General features: G+C 38.5%; 1 protein-coding gene and 1 long non-coding RNA gene across 13 annotated transcripts in view; both read left to right on the top strand.

The window, feature by feature from the left end:
* The window catches only part of LOC118400859 (protein NDRG4-like), a 37,205-nt gene that overhangs the window by 12,872 nt on the left and 7,424 nt on the right, over positions 1 to 16,909 (top strand). For 6 of the 9 annotated variants that reach the window (XM_052475020.1, XM_052475022.1, XM_052475021.1 and 3 more), the window contains 9 exons: positions 6,417 to 6,455; positions 12,216 to 12,321; positions 15,003 to 15,123; positions 15,313 to 15,375; positions 15,727 to 15,787; positions 15,900 to 15,986; positions 16,281 to 16,337; positions 16,504 to 16,607; positions 16,719 to 16,775. In XM_052475020.1, coding sequence (XP_052330980.1) covers positions 6,417 to 6,455; positions 12,216 to 12,321; positions 15,003 to 15,123; positions 15,313 to 15,375; positions 15,727 to 15,787; positions 15,900 to 15,986; positions 16,281 to 16,337; positions 16,504 to 16,607; positions 16,719 to 16,775 — 695 coding nt within the window. Of the gene's footprint in view, positions 1 to 6,416; positions 6,456 to 10,390; positions 10,674 to 12,215; positions 12,322 to 13,732; positions 13,892 to 15,002; positions 15,124 to 15,312; positions 15,376 to 15,726; positions 15,788 to 15,899; positions 15,987 to 16,280; positions 16,338 to 16,503; positions 16,608 to 16,718; positions 16,776 to 16,909 lie in introns of those variants that run through there. The other 3 variants (XM_052475025.1, XM_052475026.1, XM_052475024.1) reach the window with 2 other exon arrangements.
* On the top strand, positions 1,495 to 3,894 carry LOC127910626 (uncharacterized). Of its 4 annotated transcripts, none has more exons than XR_008075517.1 (4): positions 1,495 to 2,167; positions 2,232 to 2,571; positions 2,663 to 3,150; positions 3,243 to 3,894. It is a non-coding gene; the product is annotated as an uncharacterized LOC127910626 (long non-coding RNA). The 4 variants fall into 4 exon arrangements; XR_008075519.1 differs by having other exon boundaries at positions 1,495 to 2,272; positions 2,337 to 2,571; XR_008075518.1 differs by having other exon boundaries at positions 1,495 to 2,571; positions 2,663 to 2,951.

Here is a 16,909-nt window from a genome sequence, read left to right as displayed (position 1 = left end):
TAATGCAACCATGTGACAACTTTCTTCTTTTTTCACCTCATCTGTGTTTTTATGTATAATCCTTTTGTTTCCTGAAACCACTGTATATGAATGCACTAGGATTGCACCTTCAGGATCTCTAAGGGTTAGGGGACTTTTTTTCTTAAACCACTCTAATGATGCTTGTTCTGATTCAACTACAGTATACCCTATATATATCATCTCTCTGTTATATACAACCTCTCTATATATAACCTCTATATATATATATATAACTTCTCTCTATATATCCTCTCTATTTATAACCTCTACATATAACCTTATAACCTTTACATATAACACTTATATATAACCTCTCAATATATATAACCTCAATATATATAACCTCTATATATAACCTCTATAGATATAACCTCTATAGATATAACCTCTATATATAAATTACCTCTATAGATATAACCTCCATAGATATACCCTCTCTATATAAATAACCTCTATATACATAACCTCTATATACATAACCTCTATATATATAACCTCTATATACAAAACCTCTATAGATATAACCTCTATATACATAACCTCTATGTACATAACCTCTATATACATAACCTCTATAGATATAACCTCTATACCTATAACCTCTCTAGATATAACCTCTATATACAACACCTCTATAGATATAACCTCTATATACATAACCTCTATGTACATAACCTCTATATACATAACCTCTATAGATATAACCTCTATATATAAATGACCTCTATATACATAACCCCTATATATATAACCTCTATATACAAAACCTCTATAGATATAACCTCTATATACATAACCTATATGTACATAACCTTTATATACATAACCTCTATATATATAACCTCTATATACATAACCTCTATATATATAACCTCTATATACAAAACCTCTATACATATAACCTCTATATACATAACCTCTATGTACATAACCTCTATATACATAACCTCTATAGATATAACCTCTATATATAAATGACCTCTATATACATAACCCCTATATATATAACCTCTATATACAAAACCTCTATAGATATAACCTCTATATACATAACCTATATGTACATAACCTCTATATACATAACATCTATATATATAACCTCTATATACATAACCTCTATATATATAACCTCTATATACAAAACCTCTATAGATATAACCTCTATATACATAACCTCTATGTACATAACCTCTATATACATAACCTCTATAGATATAACCTCTGTATACATAACCTCTATATATATAACCTCTATATACAAAACCTCTATAGATATAACCTCTATATACATAACCTCTATGTACATAACCTCTATATACATAACCTCTATAGATATAATCTCTATATATAAATACCCTCTATATATAACCTCTATATACAAAACCTGTATATATAACCTCTATAGATATAACCTCTATATACATAACCTATATGTACATAACCTCTATATACATAACATCTATATATATAACCTCTATATACATAACCTCTATATATATAACCTCTATATACAAAACCTCTATAGATATAACCTCTATATACATAACCTCTATGTACATAACCTCTATATACATAACCTCTATAGATATAACCTCTGTATACATAACCTCTATATATATAACCTCTATATACAAAACCTCTATAGATATAACCTCTATATACATAACCTCTATGTACATAACCTCTATATACATAACCTCTATAGATATAATCTCTATATATAAATACCCTCTATATATAACCTCTATATACAAAACCTGTATATATAACCTCTATAGATATAGCCTCTGTATATAACCTCTATATACAGAATCTCTAAATATAACCTCTATAGATATAACCTCTATATATACATAACCTCTATATATAAATCATTTCTATATAACCTATATATATAACCTCTATATATATATCTTTAACCTCTATAGATATAACCTCTATTTATATCCTCTATATATAATATCTAGAGAGGTTATATATATATATAGGTTAAATCTGTAGATAGTATATATATAGAGGTTATATCTACAGGGGATATATCTATATATAGAGAGATTATATCTATAGAGATTATATATAGAGATTATATATAGAGGTTATATCTACAGGGGATATATCTATATATAGAGAGATTATATCTACAGAGGTTATATATAGAGGTTATATGTATAGGGGATATATCTATATATAGAGAGATTATATATACAGAGGTTATATATACATGTTATATCTATAGAGATTATATATAGAGGTTATATCTACAGGGGATATATCTATATATAGAGAGATTATATCTATAGAGATTATATATAGAGGTTATATCTACAGGGGATATATCTATATATAGAGAGATTATATCTACAGAGGTTATATATACATGTTATATCTATAGAGATTATATATAGAGGTTATATCTACAGGGGATATATCTATATATAGAGAGATTATATCTACAGAGGTTATATATACATGTTATATCTATAGAGATTATATATAGAGGTTATATCTACAGGGGATATATCTATATATAGAGAGATTATATCTACAGAGGTTATATATACATGTTATATCTATAGAGATTATATATAGAGTTATATCTACAGGGGATATATCTATATATAGAGAGATTATATCTACAGAGGTTATATATACATGTTATATCTATAGAGATTATATATAGAGGTTATATCTACAGGGGATATATCTATATATAGAGAGATTATATCTACAGAGGTTATATATACATGTTATATCTATAGAGATTATATATAGAGGTTATATCTACAGGGGATATATCTATATATAGAGAGATTATATCTATAGAGATTATATATAGAGGTTATATCTACAGGGGATATATCTATATATAGAGAGATTATATCTACAGAGGTTATATATACATGTTATATCTATAGAGATTATATATAGAGGTTATATCTACAGGGGATATATCTATATATAGAGAGATTATATCTACAGAGGTTATATATACAGAGGTTATATATACATGTTATATCTATAGAGATTATATATAGAGGTTATATCTACAGGGGAAATATCTATATATAGAGAGATTATATCTACAGAGGTTATATATACATGTTATATCTATAGAGATTATATATAGAGGTTATATCTACAGGGGATATATCTATATATAGAGAGATTATATCTATAGAGATTATATATACATGTTATATCTATAGAGATTATATATAGAGGTTATATCTACAGGGGATATATCTATATATAGAGAGATTATATCTATAGAGATTATATATAGAGGTTATATCTACAGGGGATATATCTATATATAGAGAGATTATATCTACAGAGGTTATATATACATGTTATATCTATAGAGATTATATATAGAGGTTATATCTATAGATATAACCTCTGTAGATATAACCTCTACTTATAACCTCTATAGATATAACCTCTACTTATAACCTCTATTGATATAACCTCTACTTATAACCTCTATTGATATAACCTCTACTTATAACCTCTATTGATATAACCTCTATTGATATAACCTGTCACGACTTCCGCTGAAGTTGGCTCTCCTGCCTGTTCGGGCGGTGCTCGGCGATCGTCGTCACCGTCCTACTAGCCACTACCGATCCCTTTTTCCTTTGTCTGTTGGTTTTGTCTTATTAGTTTCACCTGTGTGTATTTTAGTTTAATTAGCGTCCTTATATATAGTAGGTTGTCCCGCCCTTGTTTTGTGCGGGATTGTTTTTGTATTCATGTCATTTGGTGTAGTGCTTGTGTTTTATTCTCCGGTCTATTTTTGATCCTGTGATGGATTATTCACCCTGTGTGTTGGGTTGACTGTGTTTTTTGTGCACCGGAGAATAAACTGTCAAATATCTGAAACCTGCTCTCTGCGCCTGATTCCACCCACCTTGATAAAATGTGACATAACCTCTATATATATATATAGATATAACCTCTGTAGATATAACCTCTATAGATATAACCTATATATAACCTCTGTAGATATAATCTCTCTATATATAGATATATCCCCAGTAGATATAACCTCTATAGATATAATCTCTACAGATTTAACCTATATATATAACCTCTCTAGATATAACCTCTATAGATATAACCTCTATTTATAACCTATATTGATATAACCTCTCTATATATAGGTTTAACCTCTATAGATATAACCTCTATAGATATAACCTATATATATAACCTATATATATATAGATTTAACCTCTATAGATATAACCTCTATTTATAACCTGTATAGATATAGCCTCTATATATTGTCTCTCTAGATATAACCTCTCTATATATAGCTTTAACCTCTGTAGATATAGCCTCTATATGTTTAATCTATATAGATATAACCTATCTATATATAATCTCTATAGATATAACCTCTATAGACATAACCTCTATATATAACCTCTATAGATATAACCTCTATAGACATAACCTCTATATATAACCTCTATAGATATAACCTCTATATATTGTCTCTCCATATATAACCTCTATAGACATAACCTCTATAGACATAACCTCTATAGATATAGCCTCTATATATTGTCTCTCCATATATAACTTCTATAGATATAACCTCTATAGATATAACCTCTATGATAACCTATATAAATATAGATTTAACCTCTATAGATATAACCTCTATTTATAACCTATATATAACCTCTATAGATATAACCTATATATATATAACCTCTGTATGTATAACCTCTATATATATAGATATAACTGCTATATATATAACCTCTATATATATAGATATAACCTCTATTTATAACCTTTATTGATATAACCTCTCTATATATATATATATATATATAGATATAACCTCTATAGATATAACCTATATATAACCTCTGTAGATATCATCTCTCTATATATAGATATTCCCCTGTAGATATAACCTGTATAGATACAATCCCTACAGATTTAACCTATATACAGTGTATAACCTCTCTAGATATAACCTCTATAGATATAACCTCTATTTATAACCTCTATTGATATAATCTCTATAGATATAACCTCTATAGGTATAACCTATATATATAGAGAGATTTAACCTCTATAGATATAACCTCTATTTATAACCTCTATATATAATCTCTATAGGTATAACCTATATATAACCTCTGTAGATATAACCTCTATATATATACATATAACCGCTATAGATATAACCTCTGTAGATATAACCTCTATATATATAGATATAACCGCTATAGACATAACCTTTATTTATAACCTCTATTGATATAACCTCTATATATATAGATATAACCTCTGCAGATATAACCTCTATAGATATAACTTATATTTAACATCTATAGATATAATCTCTCTATATATAGATATATCCTCTGTAGATATAACCTCTATATATAACCTCTATAGATAAAACCTCTATATATTGTCTATATATATATATATATATATATGACTTCTATAGATATAACCTCTATAGATATAACCTCTCTGTATATAACCTCTATTGATATAACCTCTATATATATAACCTCTCTAGATATAACCTCTCTAGATATAACCTCTATATTATCTCTATAGATATAAATGCAATAGATATAACCTCTATAGATATAACCTCTCTATATATATATAACCTCTCTAGATATAACCTCTATAGATATAACCTTTATATTATCTCTATAGATATAACCTCTATAGATATAACCTCTATATTATCTCTATAGATATAACCTCAATAGACATAACCTCAATAGACATAACCTCTATATATAACCTCTCTCTATATAACCTCCATAGATATAACCTCTATTAATAACCTCTATAGATATCAAATCAAATCAAATGTATTTATATAGCCTTCGTACATCAGCTGATATCTCAAAGTGCTGTACATGAACTCAGCCTAAAACCCCAAACAGCAAGCAATGCAGGTGTAGAAGCACGGTGGCTAGGAAAAACTCCCTAGAAAGGGATATAACCTCTATATATAACCTCTATAGATATAACCTCTTCATATAACCTCTATATGCAGTATTTAACCTCTATAGAGCATGTCCTTCTTGTTGCACTGACGTCTAGGGGAATGCTAGGGTTCTGGTTTGACTCTTCGGGCAGGGAAAGGCATCTTTCTGTCTCTCCTTTCCCTGAGCCTTCTCTTTCCTGCTCTCTAACTACTGTCTGTTTTGTTTGGACCCACACAGCATCTATCTATGTTACTCTCTGGATCCATCCCTTCATCTCGAACAGCCTTCTCAGCCCTGTGGCGTCTCATAGGTTTAACCAGAGTGACTGTGTCATAATGAGCGCCAGTTGACATTGTGTTTCTGTTCTCTCTCTCTCTCTCTCTCTCTCTCTCTCTCTCTCTCTCTCTCTCTCTCTAGGAGAACTGTGAGACCCTGATGCCCATTGGAGACTGGAAGGTACTGAAACGGTATTCTATATTTTCAAAGTACCGTACTCTCTTTGTCTCTCTATCCTTCTCTGGTTGTTGTTATTACTGTCCATCACAGGAGGCTGCTGAGGGGGAAACGGCTCATAATAATGACCACAACGCAGCAAATAAAATGGCATCAGACACCTGGAAACCATGTGTTTAAACTATTTGATACCATTGCACAACTTCCGCTCCTCACCACTAGCCAGTCCTCCCCAATTAAGGTGCCACCAACCTCCTGTGCTCTACACTCACCCATGTAATCATCGTGACTCATTGGGAGGAGAAGAGGGAAGAAGATGGGGAGAAGGAGAAGTGGCAGAGCCTAATATGAGTTGGGACTAATATGAGTTGGGACTAATATGAGTTGGGACTAATATGAGTTGGGACTAATATGAGTTGGGACGACTACATACTGATGGAATCATTCACTATCACACAGCAGCTCTCACACAGTGCAGAACCACAGTAGTTTTGAAGTCCTTAGAAGTTGATTTCTGTACCGTGATGCTCAGAGTCTATTTTAACATGAATCCACGTAGCGATGAAATCAGAGACATGACTAATCCTTTCTCCCCTCTGTCTGATACCTCCAGTGTCACCTCCCCCCTCTCTCACCTCCCCCTCTGCCCCCCTCTTTCCCCCTCTCTCACCCTCTCAACTCAGTTCATTTCAAAGCAAGTGAAATTGATAATAAACAAAAGTGAAATAAACAATCGAAAATTTACAGTAAACATTACTCACAAAAGTTTCAAAGGAATAAAGACATTTCAAATGTCATATTATGGCTATGTACAGTGTTGTAACTATGTGGATATAGTTAAAGTACAAAAGGGAAAATAAATAAACATTAATATGGGTTTGTTCTTCAATGGGCGCCCTTTTCTTGTGGTTTGTTCTTCAATGGGCGCCCTTTTCTTGTGGTTTGTTCTTCACTGGGCGCCCTTTTCTTGTGGTTTGTTCTTCAATGGGCGCCCTTTTCTTGTGGTTTGTTCTTCAATGGGCGCCCTTTTCTTGTGGTTTGTTCTTCAATGGGCGCCCTTTTCTTGTGGTTTGTTCTTCAATGGGCGCCCTTTTCTTGTGGTTTGTTCTTCAATGGGCGCCCTTTTCTTGTGGTTTGTTCTTCACCGGTTGCCCTTTTCTTGTGGTTTGTTCTTCACCGGTTGCCCTTTTCTTGTGGTTTGTTCTTCACCGGTTGCCCTTTTCTTGTGGTTTGTTCTTCAATGGGCGCCCTTTTCTTGTGGTTTGTTCTTCAATGGGCGCCCTTTTCTTGTGGTTTGTTCTTCACCGGTTGCCCTTTTCTTGTGGTTTGTTCTTCACTGGTTGCCCTTTTCTTGTGGTTTGTTCTTCAATGGGTGCCCTTTTCTTGTGGTTTGTTCTTCACCGGTTGCCCTTTTCTTGTGGTTTGTTCTTCAATGGGCGCCCTTTTCTTGTGGTTTGTTCTTCACCGGTTGCCCTTTTCTTGTGGTTTGTTCTTCAATGGGCGCCCTTTTCTTGTGGTTTGTTCTTCACCGGTTGCCCTTTTCTTGTGGTTTGTTCTTCAATGGGCGCCCTTTTCTTGTGGTTTGTTCTTCAATGGGCGCCCTTTTCTTGTGGTTTGTTCTTCAATGGGCGCCCTTTTCTTGTGGTTTGTTCTTCAATGGGCGCCCTTTTCTTGTGGTTTGTTCTTCACCGATTGCCCTTTTCTTGTGGTTTGTTCTTCACCGGTTGCCCTTTTCTTGTGGTTTGTTCTTCACCGGTTGCCCTTTTCTTGTGGTTTGTTCTTCAATGGGCGCCCTTTTTGTTCTTCAATGGGCGCCCTTTTCTTGTGGTTTGTTCTTCACAGGTTGCCCTTTTCTTGTGGTTTGTTCTTCACCGGTTGCCCTTTTCTTGTGGTTTGTTCTTCACCGGTTGCCCTTTTCTTGTGGTTTGTTCTTCAATGGGCGCCCTTTTCTTGTGGTTTGTTCTTCACCGGTTGCCCTTTTCTTGTGGTTTGTTCTTCAATGGGTGCCCTTTTCTTGTGGTTTGTTCTTCACCGGTTGCCGTTTTCGTGTGGCAACAGGTCACAAATATTGCTGCTGTGATGGCACACTATGGTATTTCACCTAATAGATATGGGAGTTTGTCAAATTTAGATTTTTTTTCAAATTCTTTGTGGGTCTGTGTAATCTGAGGGAAATATGTCTCTAATATGGTCATACATTTGACAGGAGGTTAGGAAGTGCAGCTCAGTTTCCACCTCATTTTGTGGGCAGTGTGCACATAGCCTGTCTTCTCTTGAGAGCCAGGTCTTTGTTTGTACCATTTTGTGAATTATACGTTGGTGAGCGGCGTTCTTCGTTTGTCGAAAGAGAGTCGGACCGAAATGCAGCGTGGTGGTTACTCATGTCTTTAATGAAGGAAAAAAGCGATACATGAAATAACTAAACAAAAGCAAAACAACAAACGGAACGTGAAACCTAATTACAGCCTATCTGGTGAAACTACACAGAGACAGGAACAATCACCCACCAAATACACAGAGAAACCAGGCTACCTAAATACGGTTCCCAATCAGAGACAACGAGAATCACCTGACTCTGATTGAGAACCGCCTCAGGCAGCCAAGCCTATACAACACCCCTACTCAGCCGTAATCCCAATAATACAAAAACCCCAATACGAAAATACAACAACATAAACCCATGTCACACCCTGGCCTGACCAAATATATAACGAAAACACAAAATACAATGACCAAGGCGTGACACGGCCACAGACCTCACAACCATAAACGGCAATGGGTTCTATAACTGATTCAAGTATTTTTTAGCTAGATCCTAATTGGGATGTCAAATTTTATGTTCCTTTTAATGGCGTAGAGCCCTTCTTGCCTTGTCTCTCAGATCTTTCACAGCTTTGTGGAAGTTACCTGTGGTGCTGATGTTCAGGCCGAGGTCTGTATGGCTTTTTGTGTGCTCTTGGGCAACGGTTGTCTAGATGGAAATTGAATTTGTGTTCCTGGCAACTGGATCTTTTTTTGGAACACCATTTCCTGTCAGGGCCCAAGTCTGACATAATCTGTGCAGAAGATCTAGGTGCTGTTGTAAATGTTTGTATGTGTGTTTTTCTGAGGGTGTCCTTGCATGTGTGTGTGATGACAGTGCATATGATTATGGGTGAGAGAACGAGGTTGTGTATTTAATGAAGACTGGAAATGTTGAGTCAGCCGGGGAGTGGGTTAATCCCTCTCTTCCGCAGAAAAGGGGGACCGAGCTAGAAAGAGACATGGAGAGTTTCCAGTTGAGTCAGCTTGCTAAGTTCTCTGTACACAGGAAAGGCGGAGACCGACGAGAGAAAGAACAAATGGATGTTGTGGAGAATATGGACAATGGCTGCTGGTGTGAATAAATGTAACCTACAGCAGAGAGAGCCACTGCTGCCATACTGATCTGTAGTCAGCACTGTTCCATTATCCCCTGCTTTCTGAGTAGACGCACGCACATACAGTACTCTGCTCCGCTCTACTGGTGACCTATGGCCACTTACTGTCCCATCAATGTCCCATTACACAGAGGCATTGATGGCAGCTGCTGCACAGAGACAGAAAGACACGTCACTGTTCTCTGTTGAATTTTTCTATGTAAAAATAAATCTCACTGCATGTCAAGCATTTGTTTATGCATCACCGCCCATGACTGTTAAGGAGCGATAAGAGGGATGGGAAAGGAAAGGAGACAGGGAGGACAGGGTCAATGAGGGAGCGAAAGAGAGAGGGAGATAAGCCATCTTCTCCTGAAACAGAGCAATGGTGCTGATGAGAGAGCAAAACAAGAGCAGAGTTCTCTGCTGTGACTGACAGAGCAGCCAACCAATCATGTGCAGAGAGGCAGCACTGGTAGCGAATAGGCTTGAGTTCGGCACGCCCTCATGGTGGGGTTTATAAGGTGTCGGGGGAAGAGAGGGGGCACAGCACTGCAGCGCTCAGCCCCATAGCAGTACGAGGCTAGACGAGACAAGACAAGACGAGACAAAGAGACCACCAGCAGAATCGCCCAGCAGGCTCTGCTCTAAAGCCAGGACCTAGTCCCACTACAGGAGAGGACTGGCTCTGTCTGTTTGTCTGTCTGTCTGTCTCGTCTCCACTGGCTGCTCCTCCTCCTCCTCCTCCTGCCATTCTTCCTCCTCTTTCTCCTCCACCACTGAGCACGCTTACTGAGGCACCATGCCTGAATGCTGGGACGGGGTGAGTGACAGTATAATGTATCTACAGGTTTATACTGTGTGACTGCTTGAGTGTGTTCAATGTTTCTGCCGGCGTGTGGATGACTCGCCATATTTTGATTGATAGAGTGAGGATATTTTGATGAAGGGGAAGTGAATCCACTACCATAGTATGTCTCATTTATAAACACCTTTGTTCATGGATATGTATGTCATGCACATACACACCCACCTATTACCTTATTCATCTTCTCATATCATGTTAATACCTTATCAAAATAACTAGCTACATCTATGATGTACCCTGCTGTTGTAATACTCTGGAATAATTGTGCATTGGATAAGATCATCTGTAAAAGATTCATGTTGAAATATTAGTTCTTTAGTTGTGCTTATATGTAATGTTTTATGAACTAATTGAATGTACGGGGTACTCATGCATACTGCAATGGTTGTTGTACTGTAATTGTGTTCCTCTAATGATCAGTCATGTAATGTATGAGTCTTCGTGGAGACAAGCTGACACACTAATGCTGCGACAAACAATAATGCATTCTGCCACACATGCATGTCTAAACAGGGAAATAGACCTGAGAGTGAGTGTGTATCTGAGATGCCTGTAAGTCTTGTGAGTTGCCTAATTATTCTGTACTAGGACAAACGTCTCTCTGACCTTGGGAGCCAGAAGGAAGGGAGTGAGAGAGGAAGATGAGAGAGAGGGACTGAGAGAAGAAGTGAGCGAGAGAGGAAGATGAGTGAGAGAGAAAGGGAGCATGGAAGGGACTGAGAGAGGAAGGGATGGAGGGAGTGTTTGCAGTATGTGATACAGGCGCTGTTTTTACCTGCAGTCTATTGTTCCCCACCGAGGTGGTCTTTGTCTATGATATTTCAGACAGGCAGCCATACAGAAAATACCAAATCATTTTTACCCATTCTATCAACCCCTATCATACTGCAGTCGTGTGTCGCATAATCTTTAGCGCCCGATATGACCTTGTTGACCTACATTGTACCTGTCAATCGTTCACGTAAGCAATTCATGTTCAACAAAGACAAAAGAGACAACAGGTGATTAACTGTACTGCAGAACCTGCAAATGTATAGCTTCACTGCAGAATACTGTCAGATATATTGGGTGCCAGAATGTTGCGTGGTTAGGGTGCACTTTCCATGACAGACTATGTCTGCATCCATAATGGCACCCTATTCCTTATTTAGTGCTACTACTACTACTTCTGACCAGGGCCCATAGAGATCTTGTCAAAGGTATATAGGGAATAGGATGCCATTTTGGACGTTTCACTACACATGTCTTTGCAGTACTCTATATACACTGTGTTGTCAGTCACCTCTATCAGCATTCCCATGTGAATCCATAAAGCTTTTATGTTGATCAGAGGCAGACAGTTGGGTATGCAGCCTATTATATCAGTCATAGTTATTGGGTGATAGTAACTCTCTATGCTCATCAGTGAACCCAAGATTGTATGTCTGAAGGTACAGTATGTCTCTGTGAGTGTAAATCTATACATTCCCATTAGAAATAAGCATTTGTATGTTTCAGGAACATGACATTGAGACTCCTTATGGGATGCTTCATGTGGTGATCCGTGGTGCACCCAAAGGAAACAAGCCTGCCATCGTCACCTACCACGATGTTGGGCTTAACCGTGAGTACACATTGGCTCTCTATCTGTGTGTGTGTGTGTATGTTTTGTGGGTGTGCTCCATTTTGGGCTTAACCGTGAGTACACATTGTCCCTCTACCTGTGTGTGTGTGTGTGTGTGTGTGTGTGTGTGTGTGTGTGTGTGTGTGTGTGTGTGTGTGTGTGTGTGTGTGTGTGTGTGTGTGTGTGTGTGTGTGTGTGTGTGTGTGTGTGTGTGTGTGTGTGTGTGTGTGTGTGTGTGTGTGTGTGTGTGTGTGTGTGTGTGTGCCTGTGTGTTTTGTGGGTGTGCTCCATGTGTGCGTGATCATGTCTGTGTTGCACCATCATCAGTCACACGACAGTGACCTGCAGCTGGTTCCAGGAAGCGTCACTCCACACTTCCTCAGAGTGTTGTTCATGGTGTGACCTGGCAGAGATATCAGTGGAGCTGTCAGCCTGTTATCTGAGGTGATAATGGGACTCCATTCTGGGAGCTATATCATTCCCTGACAGCCATCCAGCCAGCCCACTGCAGATTGCAGACAGACAGTATGAATCTCTCTCTGTACTGTACCAAACGAGTATGCGTACGCACAGCAGTGTTCTAGAATATTGGACCATTGGCATTCTTACTTTTCAAAGTGAAAAGCTCAAGCAATTTCTCCAACAATCAACACATTGAAATGAATAGAGGACGTGTACCAGAGATGCGTTGGTTTGGAATTGTAGGGAGGTGCATGTGCGTGCTGTATGTCTCCCGCAGATGGTGGTCTCAGAGCGTGTAGCTACAGTATGTTACAATCAGACGCCAGACACTTTACCCAAAATGTCTGTTACTACCTCCCCACAGAGCCTGCTCGTTTGCTCCTCTAATTGGTGGATGGGGACGACTTTTCAATATTGCTGCAGTAAACACAATATTTCTTCTACATTACAACAAAATGACATTACCAGCTAACTGCAATTTGAAATACGTTCCCACAAAAGATCCAGTGTGTCTATTGAAATTGCCAACACAACCTGCATTCCACAAGATAACACTGTCTGTCAGAGTGGTCCATAATTCAATAAAGGATTGGATAATTAAAGGATGATGGAGAGAGAAAAAGAGAAAGAGCAACAGAAAGGGAGGGAGAGGGAGAAATGTAGGTCAGAAAAACATCCCTATCCCATACATCCCATACAGTGTTAAAGCGAGGGGAGGGAGGGCGGGCAGGAAGGCAGGCAGGGTGGGGTTGTTGTTGGGGGATAATCAGCATTGCGGCGCTGTAGATCAGCTGCTCTACTGCATGCCTCCTTCCCTCTGCAGCTGCAGCTGGGGTATTAGTATGCACTGCCAGGAACCACAACGCTGCAGCCTGACTCAGTCTACACAGACACAGGGGGGCAGAGGAGAGAAGGAGACAGAATAGAGGAGACACTGGCCTATATATGGCTCTGTTGCTCCTGTACTGTGTCCTTCTGCGGTGTTGGGGAGGAGATGGGTCAAGTTTCCACAGGGAGACAATACGCGTGTGGAAGATGAAGACTAGTGGTCTTCTATTGCTGACTGTGTGTGGGCGAATCAGAATCACCTCGCTGCCATTGCTGCCAGGTAAATTCAATAGCACAGAACACATTAGCTTCATCACATTTAAGCTTTTTAATTTCTGTCCGGTTATTGGTTAATTAGCCTGTGTAATGATGTTTGTTGGTTTTTGATGAGATGGCATGAATGTCTCAGTGTTTTTATCACCTTCTTAGCTCCATGGAGTAGAACAGTGCTGTTTTTGACTGACTCACCACAAACAGAAGACAAGAAGGACATCAGCGGTGGGGGGAGGGGGGAAACAGAGTTGTTGAGAGAAGAGTTGTTGAGAGAAGAGTTGTTGGTATCAGAGTTGTTGAGAGAAGAGTTGTTGGTATCAGAGTTGTTGAGAGAAGAGTTGTTGGTATCAGAGTTGTTGAGAGAAGAGTTGTTGGTATCAGAGTTGTTGAGAGAAGAGTTGTTGGTATCAGAGTTGTTGAGAGAAGAGTTGTTGGTATCAGAGTTGTTGAGAGAAGAGTTGTTGGTATCAGAGTTGTTGAGAGAAGAGTTGTTGGTATCAGAGTTGTTGAGAGAAGAGTTGTTGGTATCAGAGTTGTTGAGAGAAGAGTTGTTGGTATCAGAGTTGTTGAGAGAAGAGTTGTTGGTATCAGAGTTGTTGAGAGAAGAGTTGTTGGTATCAGAGTTGTTGAGAGAAGAGTTGTTTACATAAGAGTTGAAGATATAAGAGTGGTTGATATCAGAGTTGTTGATATCAGAGTTGTTGATATCAGAGTTGTTGATATCAGAGTTGTTGATATCAGAGTTGTTGATATAAGAGTTGTTGATATAAGAGTTGTTGATATAAGAGTTGTTGATATCAGAGGTGTTGATATCAGAATTGTTGATACAGTTGCAGATTTTAAGAGGTACTATATAAATGTTAAATGTCTCAGTTTAAGTGCAGTATATCAAAATAGATTGGTTTATATTTACTCTGACTTACTGGAAGACTTCTCAAGCATCCAGATGATGATGATGGAATGAGTCCCAGTGAAACCTGATTGCCCATTCTTTCATACCTGTCACATATATTCTCCCTGTCAATGACACAGATGGCCACCTTCAAGGTTCTCTCTCTTTAGTGCACATTTCATGTGTTTCGCCTCTCTGTCTCTCCCTCTGTCTCTGCCCTCCACAGACAAGCTGTGCTTCAACAGCTTCTTCCACAATGAGGACATGCAGGAGATCACCAAGCACTTTGTGGTGTGTCATGTGGATGCTCCTGGACAGCAGATTGGAGCCTCTCAGATGCCACAGGGGTAATATATAGTACCTCCACATTCACATGCACACACGTTAGACACACAGACACACACAAGTATGCATGTTTCCTTACACCTCCGTTGTTGTATTGTATTGACTGGAATATGCATATAGACAATCATTTCTACAGTGATGTCTCTCTCTGCCATGTCACTGTTTAACTAAAGGTCCTTACCTCTCCACAGGTACCAGTACCCCACCATGGACCAGCTGGCAGGCATGCTGCCCAGCGTAGTGCAGCACTTTGGGTGAGTGGGCCTCCCCTTCCTTTCTCTCCTACTAAACAGTACATTCATCATCCATACACTCTTGGAAAAAAGGGTTCCAAAAGGGTTATTCTGCTGTCCCCATAGGAGAACCCTTTTGGTTCCATGTAGAACCCTTTACACAGAGGACTCAAAAGGGTTCTACCTGGAACCAAAAGGGTTCCACCTGGAACCAGAAAGTGTTACTCAGAGGGTTCTCCTATGGGGACAGCAGAATAACCCTTTTAAGTTCTAGATTGCACCTTTTTTTTACAAGACTGTATAGTTGAACTTTGAATGAATTAATACAACTGATAAACCTTTAAAGTAATTCAAACCATTCTAATTTTCCAGATTCAAGAGCATCTTGGGCATTGGAGTTGGAGCAGGCGCCTACATCCTGGCCAAATTTGCTGTAAGTTATTCCCTGTTGTTGTTCTTTGCTTGTCCATATATTTCATATTTATGTTGCCTGATGATCCCAGGTGTATCTAACATAACAGACCCCTGCTCTGCTCTGTCCTCAGCTGATCTTCCCTGACCTGGTGGAGGGCCTGGTGCTGCTCAACATCGACCCCAACGGGAAGGGCTGGATCGACTGGGCCACTGGCAAGGTAGCAGACACTGCACCTCTGTGGAAAACACGTGAACATAGTTACCTTTAAAACAGCCATTTTATCCCAACTATCAAAATGGCTGCTCTTGTTGCAATGGGTGCAAGGAAATAATATCTCTCTGTCATCCTCCCTCCCTCCCTCCTCTCTTTCTCTGTCTCTTCTCTGTCTCTGTCCCTCCTCTCTCTCTCTCTCTCTCTCTCTCTCCCTCTCTCTCTCTCTCTCTCTCTCTCTCTCTCTCTCTCTCTCTCTCTCTCTCTCTCTCTCTCTCTCTCTCTCTCTCTCTCTCTCCAGCTGTCTGGTTTCACCAGTGCTCTTCCAGACACTGTGCTGCCCCACCTCTTTAGCCAGGTGAGCTCTCAGTCCAGATAAATCATTACCCACCTACAACAGTTTGTGGCAACACATGGTACTGCATACAACAACAACACTAGCCTACGGGGTTTTTTATCCTCATAAACCTTTCAGAGACACCAGTCTCTCAGTGTACCTGTGTTAATAGTTGATGGTTGCACAGGAGGAGCTGATGAACAACACAGAGCTGGTCCAGAGTTACCGTCAACAGATCAACAACACTGTCAACCAGGTCAACCTGCAGCTCTTCTGGAACATGTACAACAGGTAACACACAAACACAAACTTCAGACTGTGTGTGTGTGGCAGATGGGAAGAGTTCTATATTCTGTGAGAGAATGTAAGCAGTGTGTCCCACAGTTTTCTTCCCCTTCTCAGCCGTAGGGATCTGGAGATGAACCGCACCGGGACCATCATCAATGCCAAGACCCTGAAGTGAGTCTCTCTACTACACTAGACAATTCTCCATGGTCCTTCATGTCATTGGCGAATAGTGTTTAAGTACCCTTATCATTCATAACAGGATACATAGGATGTGCCATGTTTACTGTTTGTGTACATGTGTTTGT

Source organism: Oncorhynchus keta, chromosome 22 (assembly GCF_023373465.1).
Source record: "Oncorhynchus keta strain PuntledgeMale-10-30-2019 chromosome 22, Oket_V2, whole genome shotgun sequence".
In the NCBI taxonomy this organism is placed as follows: domain Eukaryota; kingdom Metazoa; phylum Chordata; class Actinopteri; order Salmoniformes; family Salmonidae; genus Oncorhynchus; species Oncorhynchus keta.
Note: the sequence above shows the minus strand (reverse complement) of the source record. Positions and strands in the feature narration are given on the sequence as shown.